Below are 17,574 nucleotides of genomic sequence, written 5' to 3'. Positions count from 1 at the left end.
AAGTTAAATATTCCACCAACACCGGTAAAATTAATTAATAGCACCCACCATTAAATAATTATCTCTCTCCCTCTCTTTCCCCCCTCTCCTCACCAAAACTCAATTTACTGGTAGGTAGAACACCAGCTTTTGTCATCAATTTCACGGTTAATTTCATTTTAGGAAATCATATATTATTAAAAGAGCAAGTTATTTGCTGAATATAGCACAAACCAAAACTCATCAATAATTTTAAGTCTTCCCTATGTAGATCTCGTTTTCAGACGCATATCAATGGCAAGTCTAAAAACTGAGAAATACTGTAGGATATCAAATATCAAAACATGACTGACTCATTAACAGTATTATTGATGTTCGCATTCAAGAATCAGATTATGTTATTTAATCCTTAAATAGAAAAGGAAAATGTAAAAAATATAATTGCTGTTATTACTTCTCATGCAAATTGTGGTGAATCATGCTCCACATATGATCCTTGTAGATTTCTTGCTATTGGCCTCAAGCATGATCACACAACACTTGATCTGTATGCATAAATATTTTTTAAACCATAATGATTCAATATTATAATATAATCATTTATTGCCACAAAGAAGTCAGATGTTTCCTCCTCATGCTTTAAACTATTGGATATTTTAGCCTCAGCAACTTTCTCTTTAAAATGTAGCATTTACTTTTTACAAATCTGTGTACACTGTACAATTTGTCTTTTGGAATTATAAATATCTGAGTTTCATACACATTACATAGTACCAGCTTCAACAGCTGTTAAAATAGGAATCAATAATCCCTAAAGCTAAGCACACTGTCAGTGCACACTAATGCTTATGCCAAAAATCTCACATGTTGTGTTTCTGGTCCATAAAGTGTGTGGAATAGCCTCAGTGTGTATTCTCATGGGGGTAGCTTAGTGAGATTATTTTTTCTTGAATAAAAGGTCTTGTATTCCCAAATAAACAGGCTTCACATCAACATGTACATTTCATACCTCTACACCACTAATTTTATTAAAAGGTTGCTGGGAAAAGTAAAAGAAAATACATCATATGCACTCAGACAGTCATGAATAACAGTATAAATTACTAGGTGGGACAGCCTTTATGTAAACTCATGGTTTGCAGCTTTGAGTCAGCTCTCTCAAACGTAATTCAAGTTATGTTGGTTTGACTAAAAGCACTGCCTGGATGGAAGTAAATGCCTGCACAGGACAAGAATCTGCAGGAGATATACTTTCTTTTCAACAGCATATATATCCCTGTACCAGCAGCGCATTAATAGGCATCAGTGATCCTCTGTTCAACAGCTGTTCAGGCTGCAGTGAATGCAGCTCAGGCAGAATATAGCAAGTGTTGCATTTATGTTGTACTATCTGTAATATACAAATATATTTTATTTTCAGCTTGTCTGTACCAATCTCGATGAACTCAGGGATTTGATTAAGAAAATAGATGGAGAATTTAAAAGTTTGGAAAATAATAAAAAGAAGTCGGTAAGGTTATCTTTTTTATTATTATTACTTTTTATTATTATGTCCATGTTTATTTGTCAAGGATTTAGTTTCTTTTTATGTTATACATTAGATTGCAGTCTCAGTTAGTTTGAGTCTTATTTAAATTGCACAAGTGATATTAATATATGTAAAAACTCTGTCCAATTTACAGTAAGGAATGCATTATGCCATGTATACACCACTTTACCATCACTCCGAGTAAATGAGAGCTGTGCACATTTAGTTGTTTCTTTTACATGAATGACTTGCATTTCAAGTTGGTTGTTAAGTCACATAATTCATTCTGAAAACGCGTCTAATGTATTAATGTTTTAGGGAAAGTGGCACATCAGGAGACAAGGTGTAAAAGAGCTTCATAGCACATTGACGCGTCTGTTAAATGAACTGTTGCCATGGGAACCAAAGCTGCTGAAAGCTTTCCAAAGAAACCGGTAATAATGTGCTGCATGCAATGCATTTTAAACCTAGGAAATGCCATTTATTTATTTAAAACAAAAAACATTTTGCTTTTCTAAAAATTAATATATGATTTCAAAAAGAAACTGCCTTGGTGTTGTAAAAACAGAAACCTTGAAATTATATAGTTTACCTGTGAATGATCGAACATAATGTCTAAAAATGATTTGCAAATGAAAGGTATAATCATATGATTGTACTGAATTTGTTAAGCAGTAGAAGAACCATAGAGGGGAGGGCTTCTGGACGTGTTTTGATTTTCACTAAATTCCAAATTTTAAGTATATTTTTACCCACAGCAAATTAATTAATAATTAGTGGGTAACAATGGACTGGATTTCAGAGACACTGCTCTAGGGATAAACAAAACCTTAAATACTTATAGAGCATAGTAGCTGCTTAATAGCAATAGTTAGGTATAGTTCCGCTGTGCACGTGTTAAGCATCAAACATGCACTGTGCTTTTTCCATTTCTTATTCTGTTGTAGTACTTGCCGGCTCCTGGACTCAGTGACACTATACTAATGCTAGCAAAAGTATGTATCCACTAAGCACTTAGTCACCGATATTTCTCCCTCCATCTGTCCCAATGCAGAGCACGCCTGCGAAAGGACTATGATGATTTCCGAAGCCTAACAGATTCTGAGAATCTTACCAGAGAATCTTGTTATCGTGAAGATTGTGAAGCAAACACATCTCCTGTATCTAAAACATTTGAACTCTGTCACCAGGATATACAGAAGAAAGACTGTCTTGGTACGATTTCAGAATTATTTTTACATGTTGTTACTGATGGAGTTCTGTAGTGTAATTTTTACAACATGCAAAACAGTTAGGGCTTATAAAGTAGCACATTTCAACTTCATTGATAACATATATGGAAAATATGCTAGGTGAATAGACCACAATACCGCTTTGAAATTGGCTTCACCAGAATTATAAAACTTTTCACTATTATTTCAAGGGTAATTTTACATTGAGAAAATTGCATACAGACAGAGTACTATACATTAAAGTTGTACAGATATGTATATAATGACAGGGGACCCTGCTCATAAAAAGTGTGCACTCCTAAAATTAGGTCAGAGTATGAGAGTCAGCATGTGAGATTAGGATCATTAAACTGACAGTAAGAAGGGACTGAATACATACATCACTTGCTCAGTCCCTGCAGAGCAGCAAGAGGGATAAAAGCAGAAAGGTGGAGAGAGTCCTAAATAATTTAAGGTATAAAGAGAGAGAGGAGTTGACATGGTGCCAATGGAGAGAAAATGTAGAAGTGGGAGGAGATATTGGATAACAAAATAAGACTTGGAGAAATATGATTTGGAAGAGAGACATATTATAAAATTGAAGTTAAATTGGTTGATAATGATTAGGTTGTATGGTAAATATGTTGCAGCTTTGCTTGATAACCAATATGTGCTAATTATAAGCCTGTTGTTCCCACATCCCTTGATATTAATGTACAAGTTAATTTGTGAAGCAGTAGAATAACCATATAGGAGAGGGCTTCTGAATTTGTGTTTTGATGACACCATTGGACTCATTAAGAGTAAGCCTCGGTTTTGCAGCTGAAACCTATACGTGAACACTGGTACTTTTTTAACCTTGTCCCTACATTCTTGAGCAGGAATCCTTATAACCCCTGTCCATTACATCTAAAGAAGTAAGTTAGAAGTAGACATGTTCACACAATTTATTTAAATACATTTTAACGGAACAAAATACTCTCCACCTTATTCAAAAAAGCCCAAGTTAGGTGAAAAGACTTGTGGGAAAAAATACAAAAGTTTAAAAATAAGACACACCCATCAAGACATTAGCACAATCTGGTGCTACTTAGATCACATGAGCAGTATCATTGACTCCCACTCTAAATGGCTGGACCAGCCAACCAATCAGAAACATGGGAAATATATGAAACCATTTCCACATATCTCATTAGTTGACTAGATTAGCATGGTTACTGATACTGGTACAACTGGAAATTTAATTATGCTGTGAATTTTGTTATCTGAAAGTAGTTCTATGTGTAAAGAATATAGTACCACAAGGGTGTAAATAATTTTGTGTATATGTTCCTATTTTACATGTTGAATTACACTGTTGTTGAGTAAAGGCAATAACACATAGTGTAAATAGTGCAGGGATAACACATTTTTGCTAACTGAGCGCTTCGGCACATTTATATTCTAAAGTAAACATCAGACTGATCTTATTCTAATTGTTTTACAGCAGTCCTGAAATGAGAGCTTTACGGAGATAAGTAGCCATTATCATCATTCACATGTAGAGATCTATACAATTAATGTATCAATAAACACATATTATTAAACCAGGCCTGCAGATGTATGAAAGCAACAAGTGTTTTGTTTACCTTTTTAGTTGGATATTCACAACAAAACAAAAACACATACACATAAAACAAAAAGAAACCACATCAAAGCCTTAGGTAACAATTTAGGTAAATAACTTTTGAGACACTTCAACAATAAATAAGTAAGCACCTAACCAATATTTCAGCCATATTAATTACAATATTTGAAGATGAGAAACCAAACATTAATTTTAGCATCACCTAAACAATTTAATTAGTTGAATTATTATCCCAGTAAAATATATAAATTAAATATTTAGTTACTGGTTTGCAAACTAATTAACTTCCAAATCCTCAAAGCATATCCTGTATCTGGATTTATACCGTCTGGACCAAATATTGTGGTGTATATATTCATCACATTCCTACAAGTGTACATATATTGCTCATAGTTCATTGTATCATTTACCAGATCTCCATCCCTGGAAGTCAGGAGATTCTATATCAACCAAATTTGTGCTGTAATGATCTTCATTAACATAAATATATATTTATAGATCATTTTATTCATATTTTGTTAAAGGGAGATGCCTAACAGACACACCCTGGGTTCAAGAGTAGGAGCAACAGTTACTATATCACACACACACTCCCAAACCTCCATCCAGAATCCCCTCATCACCTGGCACTCCCACAGCATATACCAAACTATTAGATCCACATTTTAGACAATTTGAATTGTTTCTTCTAGCCATCTTGAATAAAGTGTGATATGCCCTATAAAGTATGCATAAGTATGTCTGTTGATACCTGAGACATGATGTGGCGTCTTTAATACATCAGAGAGCGTGCTAAGTCTGGCCCTGTGTTCCCCCCCACACAAGCTATATATTTATTAATGTTTTGGAATATTCTGTTAGGGATATATACAAGGAAGTGCTGTAATATTTAATTAGGTTGGCAATCATTTTAAATAAATTGCCTGTGATAGCAAGAAGTGTGATTTCATTGAAAAAATTCTGTTATTGGATCAATATTTAGTGTAATAAATTTTACGGCCAAATTAGATATGTAGATCATAGGTATATAAAACGGAGGGTCCATTGGCAGTGACACAATGTTTTATCAACTAAGATATTACCATGTAAGGGGAATATACTATATGTATCCCAGTTTATTTTGAGACCTGAAAATCAGCCAAAGTTAGCCACTGTATGTAGGAAGAACATAAACTTGTCGTCGACATATAGTGCTATGGTACCTGTAGTTTTTCCAAGTAGGAGACTGTGGATATGAACAAATCAATCATGCAAATGGCTCTATAGCTAGCGCGAACAATGCGAGTGACAGTAGACACCGCTGCCTAGTGCCCCTTCTCAGACCCAACAGGGCTGTAGTATAACCTTTGGCACATAGCCTAGAAGCAGGAGCATAGTATAACAATTTCATCTATCTAATAAAGGGTGTCCCCAAACCAAATCTACTCCGGACCTCCCATAGGTAGTCCATTCCACCAAGTCACAGACAATGACAGCATCCAGGAACACCAACACTGCCCCCTTCTAGATTTTATGGGACATTTGGGGACGAGTATACAGAAATCGTAGATTGGATGTTGTTGACTTTCCTGTCATGAAGAGAGAATCCTTCCCAGGTTTAGATACTACAATGATCAGAACTTTTGACATTGAAGGTGGTAAAGTGCCAGATTCCAACTATTGTATATAGTTCTCTATTAATTGTGAAATAAAAAAAAACCCTAAATTTTTTTGAAAACTTCAATTGGCATACTCTTCGCCTTAATAATTGGAAATGATGCAATGGCTAGATCCAGCTCTTCAGTATAAGGGTAGAATGTAACAAATCCACTGACTCCCTAGAAAGTAGGTAATTTGATACTGCTTAGACATCTGGTAAGTTGAGCATGTGTATAAGATACCTGGGTTGCATATAATTCTTTATAATATTGTTGGAATCTCTTGGTTATTTGTTCACCTGTAAAATGTTTAACATTATGATTGTCAAAAGTAACTTGGCTGATTCTACAGACCATTTTATATATAACCAAGCAAACCATATAGCTCCCTCCCACGTCAGTTTGAATATATTGTAAATGTCTAGGGAACAAAAGCTTGCGTTTTTACTTGTCAAACAAATGGCCAATTCCAGCGGTGCTATCCCTTTCTTCCATTGTGTATGAGGTGATATAGCACTTAAGGTCTCTGCATTTTTCTTTTTTCTTTTTCAGTTTCTTTCTTACTATTCAATTTTTGTATTTCAGCTACTCTTTTAATGAGTGTTTCTCTGAGGAAAACCCTAAAGGCGTTCCAGAGGGTAGCCCAGTTAAATATTATAATTAAAGAAGCCCTGCCACATATAGGTTAATTCAGAACCAGCTCCTATCAAGTTAACTAAGATGCGTTCACTTTCTAAAACATTATACACTTATCTGCAGTGATATTCACAGAGGTCATCACTGGGGACTGGTCCCATATCTCTGAAGCCAGCTAATCTATAAGTGCTACAAAAGGAGCCAATCTATATGTTCTAAGAATTAAATCTATATGAGCAAGAGTGTGCACCTTAACCATATAGGAACCTAATCCATGTTACGCCATTTGAAGCGAGTTCATGGAAATCTTTTGTGAAAATCAGAAACTTATGTTAAAAAATAACAACAAGCAGTCCAGCATCAGGTACCTCCCTTCGCTCAGCTAGATCCCAGCACCTGCAATCTACACCCACAACACCTTCATCATCAATATCCTCACAAGTGATTGTAGTTAGTCCTGTATCCAAGTTTCTAAGGCGAGATGACTCCTCCCCTACACAGGACTCCTCAGAAGAATCCTTGAGCGTTAGGCCCACTGCTGCTGCTCCTGCTGCTGGGGGGGATCTTCAACCCAGAAGCAGACCAAGAAGAAAACTACTGGTAGTTTACAACAATTGACTGTTAAACAATCCTTTGCAAGAGGAAGCAAGTATGAAAGCTGTCACCCAGTCGCAAAGCGGATCACAGACGCCATAGCGACTATGCTAGTATTAGCTCTGCGTCCAATATCCACTATTAATGTAGCTGGTTTTAGACAGTTACTTGAGGTCTTCTGTCCCTGTTACCAAATTACATCACAACACCATTTTACTAGAAAAGCTATTCCTCACCTCTACCAGAAGGTTCGTAAAAATGTAATTATTGGGCTACAAAATGCCATTCTACCCACTGTACACTTAACCACAGATATGTGGACAAGCGGAACTGGGCAAACTAAAGATTATATGACTGTGACAGCCCACTGGGTTGGTGATTCGCCTTCACCAGCAGGGACAGCAGCAGCATGTATCCAAGAATGTCACATTTTTCAGAGGCAGGCTACTCTATGTATCACCTTCTTCACTAAGAGGCATATTATTATTATCGTAGATTTGCAAGTCACCACAGTACTCCACAGCATCGTACAGTAGGGAAGACAAGGACATAAATTAAACAGGACATATGTAAAATAAGAACAGACAAGGCAGACAAAATGAATGGAGACGTGAAAATGAAGGGTATGGAGGACCCTGCTCATTAGAGCAGGGTCCCATCTCGATCCCATCTACCCTCTCACCTCCTTCGCTCTCTTTCTCCCACTGCCTGCTCTTACCTCACACACCTTTTCAACCTATCACTATCCTCTGGTGTAGTACCCCTCTCATTTAAACATGCTCTCATCTCTCCTATCCTCAAGAAACCCAATCTTGACCCCACATCTCTTGCCAACTATCGCCCTATCTCTCTTCTCCCCTATGCCTCTAAATTACTTGAGCGAATTGTCTGCAGCCGCCTAACCAGGCACCTCTCGGACAATTCCCTCCTTGACCCTCTCCAATCCGGCTACCGCCTCCTCCACTCTACCGAAACTGCCCTGGCCAAGGTTACTAATGATCTCCTATCGGCCAAATCCAAGGGTCATTTCTCCCTACTCATCCTCCTTGACCTTTCCGCAGCCTTTGACACCGTGGATCACCCCCTCCTGCTGAAAACTCTTCTCTCTCTTGGCCTCTCTGGTTCTGTCCATGCCTGGTTCACCTCATACCTCGCTAACCGCTCCTTCTCTGTATCCATGTCTGGTTCTTCCTCCTCCCCCTACCCTCTCGCTGTAGGAGTCCCACAGGGCTCCGTTCTCGGCCCTCTACTCTTTTCGCTCTATACTTCCTCCCTTGGTGCTCTCATCTCCTCCTTTGGCCTTCAGTATCACCTTTATGCTGATGACATTGAACTTTACATCTCTTCACCTGATCTTTCCTCCACCCTCCTCGCTCAGGTATCTGACTGCCTCTCCGCCATCTCCTCCTGGATGTTGGAGCGCTTTCTCAAAATCAACATTTCCAAAACTGAACTCATTGTCTTTCCTCCTCCCAGCCTCCCATCCAACCATGACCTCTCCATTGTCGTTAACAACACCACCATCTCCTCTGTCACCCAACTCCGCTGCTTGGGTGTCACCCTTGACTCCTCTCTCTCTTTTGCCCCCCACATTCATTCTCTTGCCAAAGCCTGTCGCTTCCAACTACGCAACATCGCCCGTATCCGTCCCTTTCTCTCTCAGGAGGCCACCAAAACCATCATACACGCACTCATCATCTCCCGCCTGGATTACTGCAACCTCCTCCTCACCGGCCTCCCCCACTCCCGTCTCTCCCCCCTCCGCTCTATACTCAATGCGGCCGCAAGACTCATCTACCTCTCACGCCGCTCCTCCTCTGCCTCCCCTCTCTGCCTTGCCCTACACTGGCTCCCCTTCCCCTACAGAATTCTTTTCAAACTCCTCACCACCACTTACAAGGCTCTCTCCCACTCTACTGCCCCTTATATCTCTAACCTCCTCTCCATTCACACTCCCACCCGCTCCTTGCGCTCGTCCAAAGACTGCCGCCTCTCTTCCGCTCTGATCACCTCTTCCCATTCCAGAAACCAGGACTTTTCCCGTGCAGCCCCCCTTCACTGGAATGACCTCCCTCGCTCCATCCGCCTCTCTCCTACTCTGTGCTCCTTCAAACGTGCACTCAAAACTCACCTCTTTCTCAAAGCCTACCAACCATCCACTTAACCCCCATCTCCTCCACTCATTCTCCCCTCTCTCCCATTCCCTCAACTGGCTCCTCTTGTGCCTGGTCTGTTTAACCCTCCCTTAGGATGTAAGCTCGCTTGAGCAGGGCCCTCTTCCCTCCTGTCTCCTTACCCATTCTTCTGCTCCGTGTCTATTGCATCTGCCTGCCTGGAGTTTCCGAAGTACTGGTACTTTTGTTTATTGTTCTGTACTGTTATACCCTGTATAGTCTACTGTTTGTACTATGTGCGGCGCTGCGGAAACCTTGTGGCGCCTAACAAATAAATGATGATAATAATAATAATAATAATAATTAGAGAGCTTACATTCTAATGGGAAGAGAGCACAGCTGAAACAAGAGGAGTGAGTGTGGCTCAGAGTGGAGCTTGTGAGGGTGCATAAGTGTGAATAGTGTTATCGAGGATAAGATCACCTCTAAAAAAGATGGGTTTTCAAAGAGCATCTAAAGATTTGAAGGCTGTGGAAAAGTCTGATTGAGTGTGGTAGGGAATTCCATAAGTGGGGAGCAGCACGGGAGACGTCTTGAAGGCGGGAATGAGAGGTGATTATCAGAGACAAGACAAGGCGCAGGTCAGAGGTAATAGCGCTGGTAACCTGTTTGAAAAACTAAGGGATGTCATTGCAACATAGCTTATCCTGCTTGAACTCTCGTGAGGATATGTGATTTCTGATAACGCCACCAATATTGTTAGAGCATTACAGCGGGTGGAATTCCATCACATTCCCTGTTTTGCTCACACAATCAACTTGGTGGTACAGAATTTTTTAAAAAATGTCAATGACATGCAGGAGATGCTGTCTGTGTCCCGAAATATTTAGGGTCATTTTCAGGATTCTGCAACAGCATGTAGGAGAATGCAGCAGCTGCAAGAAGAATAGAATTTAGTGGGAATGCACTTTAGTCCAGCACAGTGGAGAATACTTTCCGTATTGTGCAAGGTGCTGAAACCACTCAAAATAGTCACCTGTGAAGAGAGTGTAAACACTGTTATCTTGAGTCAAGTGATTCCCCTAATTAGACTTTTTAAAAAGCAGCAAGAGAAATTGAATGAGGAAATGAAACAAAGCAATTCCGTTAATTATGTTGGATGCAATGAGCTCCTGGTCAGGAAGCTGACAGCTCAAGTGGTACACGACACAATGACGTTTTCTCCTTCATTTTCTCTGAAAATTGCTGCTGGGAATAAACTATCCCAAGAAGTGGTGATAAAGATGAGTCTGCGCAACATTTTGACATTTGGTCTGATCTAAAAAAAATTGCCCAAAAATCGTGACAGCTCTTCCGTAAAATGAACTGCAAATTCGATTAGAAGGGCCATTACCGGCAATTACATCAAAGTACACAGACTTCTGTGATGGTGGATTCCAGCAGGGATGAATCCAAGTTTTTCTACAGTTAACTTTCACCTTTATAAGAGAGGTGTTTTTTTCTTTAAAAAGCTACAAGCTTTTTATTTATATTTTTGTTTCCCTGACTTAAAACCAATATGCACTTGAACATAGGCTTTAGCACATGAGGTAGAGGGATTAGTATCATCATGACCAGGGCCGGATTAACCATAGGGCTAACTGGGCTGCAGCCCGGGGGCCTATGGCATCCAGGGGGCCCTCAGCAGCACTGATCGGGCTGGGGGCGCCCCCGACCGATCAATACTGCTGCTGAGCACTTTCACTGCAGTACTTCCCCGGCGCACTGTATTCTCCTTACTGAGGAGATCTCGTGAGTCTCACTCTCACGAGATCTCCTCAGTAAAGAGAGTACAGCGCGCCGGGGAAGGAGGATAAGGAGGTAAGTGCCAGGGGGGGTGCTCGGATCACCGGGGGGGGGGGCGGCTCGGATCACGGGGGGGGGCCCTCACGGGGGAATGGAGGCCCCCTTAGTCCAGGGGCCTCCATTCCCCTAATACGGACCTGATCATGACTGAGACTGGAGAGTGACAAGAATAATGCCACCCTTCCTGTTTCTGTATGAGCTATGGCACAGTAGAATGTCACTGGAGACTTTTAAGAACACTGACAGCCCTATTATTACAATTTATGTTTCAGCACTGAACCCTGCCACCTCTCCTGTTTCTGAGTGAGCTATGGCACAGTAAAATGTAACTTCAGATTTTGAAGAACACCAGCCCTATTATTTCTTTTTCAGCAGTGACATGAGCAATGAAGCTCTCCTCTTTGTGTGTTACGTATATAATACAGAACTATGTGACTGCGGATTTAGACCAAGACTGCCAGCCCTATTATTTCTATTTCAGCAGTGACAATTAGCAATGGAGCAGTGGAGCTCTCCTGAATGTCACTGGATACTTTGAAGAATACTGCTACCCCTCCTTTTTCTTTTCTACCTATGACGCTGCCCAACTGCACTAGAGGCTGCCAAGAACCGCGCTACCCCTTCTGCGTCCCTCTGTGAAATGGCGCTGGATCTCCGTGGAGGGCGGTACTTATAGAATCCAAAATTTGCGAGATCTGACAACGTAACGACGCTTTGCCTCGTATTTAATTCCGAGGACGCGCGAAAGTACAGAGACGTCTCGGATCTGCTTAGTTCGGGTGTGTTCGGTTCTCAGGGAACCAAGCCTGAGCATCTCTAATTTAAATACCAAAAGTTATGTATGTTCTTTATTTTGGTCATAGCAGCCCTTAAAATATTTGTACTCAATTTTCAATTATCTTCAAGTTTTTGATAATTGAAATGGCAAAAAGATGTATTTACTGAGTAAGCTCAATGGAAACATAGTTGTTTTTACAAAAAAATTGTAGTATTTGGTGGTATGTTTTTCAGGGCAAATTTTTGGGATATGGACACTTGAGTAAAGCAATACCTGAGGAACTGGAAAGGTTACCTTGAAAAAATAGCCATTAGTATCATGAAACTTTTTTATTTGGACTAACACATGCTCTCTTGGTTTTATTGCTTTGAATTAATAACTCATATTAATCCATTAGCAATAAATCAAAGCAAGCATGTGTTTTTATCATGATACCTTATATAGTAATATTGAACTTTCATTTTTTTGTTGTTGTTTTAATCTAGTTATTAAAGTAGATCTAAACCTGTAAAGAGTATTTTATATGTTCTAGAATAGAAAGAAAGCAAACTTGTTGTCTGCACTTTGTGATTTGCGCTAGGTTTTTTTGTTCATTATTCCCTCTGGTTATTGTAGAATCCAAAAAGCCCAATAAGTGGTAAATTACATTTATTGATATACTGCAACAATGTATGCTACAGTAGATTTCATATACTCGCTTTAAATGTTTGCATAAATTAAAACATTTCTAATGTGCACTTTCCATTGCACATTCCAAACTTGATTCATTAAGTAAAGTAAAGCAAAAAAAAATAATTAACTTTGCACCTTGGCAAAACCATGTTGCATTGGAGGGGGAGGTAAATTTAAAATATGGGGACAGATTTATAGTTGGGTTAAGGCATGTCCTAGTTCAACTTTAAATTTCAATGTAAACATAAAGCTCTCAAGTATCTGTGTGCTAGATGGAAAAAAACAGCCAATATTTAACTTATGTGCAAAATAATAAACTAATTTGCACCCCTTGCATTGTAACATGGTTTGTCCAGGAGAAAACTTACTCATTTTTTTGCCTTACTTTTCTGAATGACTCAGGCCCTCCCAGTCACCAAAGGTTGAGACTGGCACACTTGTAAAGTGGTGTATAATAACAATTTGTCACTTTCACATGTACAAATAAAGCATTTATTGTGTTTTTAGTTTTATAAAGTTGTTAAAACATGCAGATGTGAGTTAACTTAAGACAGGTATTATAACAACATTTGTGTTATTAGATGTGTTTCAAAAGGGATTCATCTATAAATGTCTAGCATTGTGTATTTAACGCTTATTTATTTTGTAAAGTCACATAATGGGTGCTTGACAGTCACCAAATACAGTACATCATCCTAACTCCTCAGGGCAGCTAATCACCACACAGCAGCATGATATCATGTATTGTTTTCTGTCTAATATTTGTTGCATGTTTTACAGATAAACCAGAGTTCTCAGAGATGGACGTGTGTGGAAAAGGAATGTTGCCTAGGAAAGATTTTAGTGCAAAAGAGTCACCTATGTCCCCAGCAAAATCTTGTAAACGTCAATACAAACAATGCAGTTATGCAGATAATGAAGAACAAGAAACTTTGCAGAGAAAGAGAATACAATTAAACACACATGAGACCTTGTCTACATGCACGGAAAGTGTAACAAATACACATTGTTGTTCGCTAGGAGATTGCCAGCAAATGGAATCGGAAGCCCTAGAAATAAACACAGATAGTATCGGTGTTCTCAAAGGGACCAAACCTATTCAAGCTTTGCTAGCAAAAAATATTGGGAACAAAGTGACCTTAACAAGTCATTTTGCACAGTCTATTAGCAAAACTGTGCCTCCCTCTGAAAGTACAGCAACTTCACCCACCAACCAGATGCCAGCGAAATCAGCATTGTCTTGTCAAGCTTCATCAAAGGCTCCACTACAGATGATTTACAAGCTCCCAGATGGGCAATGTGTCCCGATTGACCTACAGAACTCCCCTGTAAAGATTCAGGTACAGCCTGTAATAGATGCTAAAACTGGAGACAAACTAATGCAGCAGTTTTTACTTCTGCCTAAAAATCTTTTTATACAGCAAAAAGATGAAAAACCACAGTCTGATGTAGCTGGACAAAACTGTATGTCTAAAGTGCCATTGTCCATTTCTTCTACAGGTTATGGTAATACAGATAAAAAAGCACAGCTTACCACAACTTTTAACATGAGTATGGTACATTCCACACAATGTTCAACCCTTGTTTCTCAACCATCAACATCAGCATTGTCAAGTAGCACATCAGTGTCAAAATGTGAAACAAGTAATAGCAGTGCTCTTGTTTTGCCAAATAATTTCCCAACATCTGTAGTGTCTTCCAGTATGTCACTACCAGTTTACTCTGATGTCGGTGGCGTAACATCCAGTACAGACAACACTGCTATGGCCAGTCACACAGCGAATACTTCACCCGCACCACAAAAAGATGCATCAGAAGCAAAACAGGAATTAAAAACTGTATGCATTAGAGACTCTCAGTCCATTCTTGTGAGGACACGAGGGGGCAATACTGGGGTTGTGACCGTACAACCGAGCCAAGGACCGGATACTACTGCTCCCGGCTCAATTTTTACTATTACACCACAGCTTCAGTCATTCTTGGTGTCAAAATCTAAATCCTCAGCATCTTCCAATTTCAGTTCAGTAACTCCATCTCCTGCTTTATCTCCTGGCCTGCAGGCTACACAGACCTTACTAGACTCTGGTGGTGTAAACCAATTGACAGAATTAAACACTAAGTCAGCGCAAGACCAGCATCCAAGCACAAGATGTCAGATGGCAGATAAACCCCTGCAGTCTTCTAATTTTCTCACCACTGTTTCACCAAGTTCTTGGCTCCCTACAAATTCCCATGCTAAGACAAATACTGCAGCAGGTATTGTAAATATATCTACTTGCAGTAATAGCAGACAGGACAGCAGTTCCAATAAAAATATTGCAACAGACCTAAAACATGCCAAGATCAGTAATATTTCTGTAGTACAGCCTGACAGTACTACCCCTTCAAAGAGTGATTTAGTAAGTGCCTCTTCCCTTCATAAATTCATGCTGCTTTCATCGCCTCCTATCCTTCCATCTGGAAATACACCGAAGATAAGCATGCTGACCACACCAACATCAGCAGTTACTTCTCAAAAGTTTGTTTTTATTAACACTCAAGTTCCAGGCAGCTCATCAAGCAAAAATGTAGCACTACAAGCCACAAAACAGGCTAATCATACTATAATTGGCAAAACATATGTCAAGCCCCCTGAACAGCCACAAATTATCTTAATTCCATCCACCATGGGTTCATCACTGAAAATGAATTCTCCACCTATTGTTTCTCAAGTTAAGGATGTAAAAATTGGTCTAACCATAGGACAGACTATTGTAAACACCACTGGTGGTGTGAAAAATGTACTACCAATTAATATTTTACAGAGTACATTGGGCAAAGGAGTTGAAAGCATTAGTAAAGACATTGCAGGTTCTATATCTACTACAAAAGGGTCTGCAACGTGTTCTGTAGTGACAACACCTAATCCAGTTGGAGCACAGTCTAGTGCCACAGAAAGCAATGGGAAAGACCTCTCAAGGGCTTTGCCATCTTTGTCAAATAGATTGTGCTCTTCAAACCGAGGGAATGCTGTAGCTATATCAACTGTGAAAACTGGGCATCTTTCGTCATCCGTTTTATTTTCAACTACACAAATGACTGGGCATGCAACTAACACATTATCATCTTTGCAAATACCAGTAGCAACTACTTCTGTTGGAGCGAATTCACATTTAGGACCAACTACTATGGCAGCTACTTATCCAGCATTACAAAATGAGCTAATGGATAAAACTCAATACTCTTCAGAAAGGTTTTTTAAAAAACTGCCAATGCCTGTCACCACGCCACAAGCTGCATTGACTTCTCTAGTACCTACATTATGTAAATCTGGGTCTGGGTTTTCTGTCTCACAATCTTTACCGCCATTGTCTGCAACTGCAATCAATCAGTTTAAACCACAGTTGGATGATTCATGCACTCATCAGAAGCTGGTTATTAATACTAGCACACCACTGGCACCTGGAACTCAGATCACAATTAATGGTATGCGTTTGATTGTACCTCCGCAAGGACTAAGAGCTGGAAGTCATGTTCTACTTATTTCAACAAATACTAGACAAGGACTTTCTCTAGTTGGTAACAGTGTGCAAATGTGTCCAGGATCTCTTCTAGATAATACCACAGTACAACTTGCATTGAAGCAAAACATGTCTCCAGTGCAGCCTCCGGGACAGCCTTTTAAGAGTATGCATTCTTTTGGCACTTCTAGCATTTTACCTTCTGTGCAGCCTGCACCTCAAATCCTAAATATACCTTCTAAAAATGTCTCTCCATGTCCTACATCTTCAGTGGATAGATCATCAACGACTGTACCTCAACCACTTCTTGTTCCATGTATACAAAGAGGCAGCTATCCACAGCCCAGTAACATGGCACAATTTCCTAGAGCTACACCAGTCAAGGAGGGGGTGATTGTAAATACGGTGAACCCCCCAGGAAATCTGCCTGCTTCAATCATTTCAGATAACAAGATGGCGGATACTACCCTTTTTGTGTATCAGTCTTCAACATCGGAAAAACCAAACACTGTAGCAACGTAAATTAGGCTATTATATGAGGGAAAGAGTAGCCTTTGTGGCACTTATTTTATGTTGAACTGTTGAAGCTGCGTTGGTTGTTTCACATGCTCTTCATTGAGTATAGTTTACACAGTTAATCTGCATTACTGGTTGTAGTTTTAATTTGTAGTTCACGTTCATATAACAGAATGCTGAAATCACATTTCAGCGAATGAGGGAGTTTATTTTGATTAGCCAGCACTGTTTCCAGTTTGACATTGATAGTCTAGCTATTTGCACACTTCTATTTGAACTTTTTAGCAGTTTGTCTAGCACAGTATTTGTCTTTCTAGATTTGTAAAATCATTTTGATTTTTGGGGAAAAACTGAATATATGCATTATGAAAATTTTAGGCTAAAATGTAAAATTGTAAATATTCTTGACCCTTAACATTCTTTACAAAAAATGTATGTATAAAGAACATTGTCTTATTTATGTTTTGTTTACATAATGTATAGTTTTTTTAAGTATCTTAGTATTTTTCAGAACAGTGTACTGTTTAGCAGTAATGCAGACTATTCTGCATGTAGGAAATAAATACAAGTCACTGTATTGATATTTTTCATTTGTCCTATTTATTCCTGGGAGAAAAAATTAGTATTTAAACTGTTTTTTTATTAATCTATTTTATTTTGTTTTCAAAAACATAACAATAAACATTTTTTACAACCAAGAACATCCAAATACAGCAATTCCATTCACATATGTCTGAATAGAGCGAAACATAATGACACCATCAACAAGATAAAAAACCCAACAAACAAATGCACATTTCCTTTAGCATTATGTCTTATTTACAAGGATATAGTACAATGAGAAATCATTAGTAAAATAATAAAACTCAAAACAACAACTAAAGAGCAGAAAACTAAACTGTCAGTCCCATTCATGTGAATGAGCGGGGAGCAGGGG

The 17,574-nt window shown here is 39.1% G+C and overlaps 1 protein-coding gene across 1 annotated transcript in view; it reads left to right on the top strand.

Moving 5' to 3' along the window:
• The window catches only part of BRD10 (bromodomain containing 10), a 39,945-nt gene extending 22,725 nt beyond the window's left edge, over positions 1 to 17,220 (top strand). The window contains exons 5-8 of the mRNA XM_075209311.1: positions 1,400 to 1,489; positions 1,826 to 1,941; positions 2,562 to 2,722; positions 13,402 to 17,220. Of these exons, the coding sequence (XP_075065412.1) occupies positions 1,400 to 1,489; positions 1,826 to 1,941; positions 2,562 to 2,722; positions 13,402 to 16,643 (3,609 nt within the window). The 3' untranslated portion in view covers positions 16,644 to 17,220. The remainder of the gene's footprint in view (positions 1 to 1,399; positions 1,490 to 1,825; positions 1,942 to 2,561; positions 2,723 to 13,401) is intronic.
• The last annotated feature ends 354 nt before the right edge of the window (positions 17,221 to 17,574 follow it).

This window comes from Mixophyes fleayi, chromosome 1 (assembly GCF_038048845.1).
Source record: "Mixophyes fleayi isolate aMixFle1 chromosome 1, aMixFle1.hap1, whole genome shotgun sequence".
Classification (NCBI taxonomy): Eukaryota; Metazoa; Chordata; class Amphibia; order Anura; family Limnodynastidae; genus Mixophyes; species Mixophyes fleayi.
Note: the sequence above shows the minus strand (reverse complement) of the source record. Positions and strands in the feature narration are given on the sequence as shown.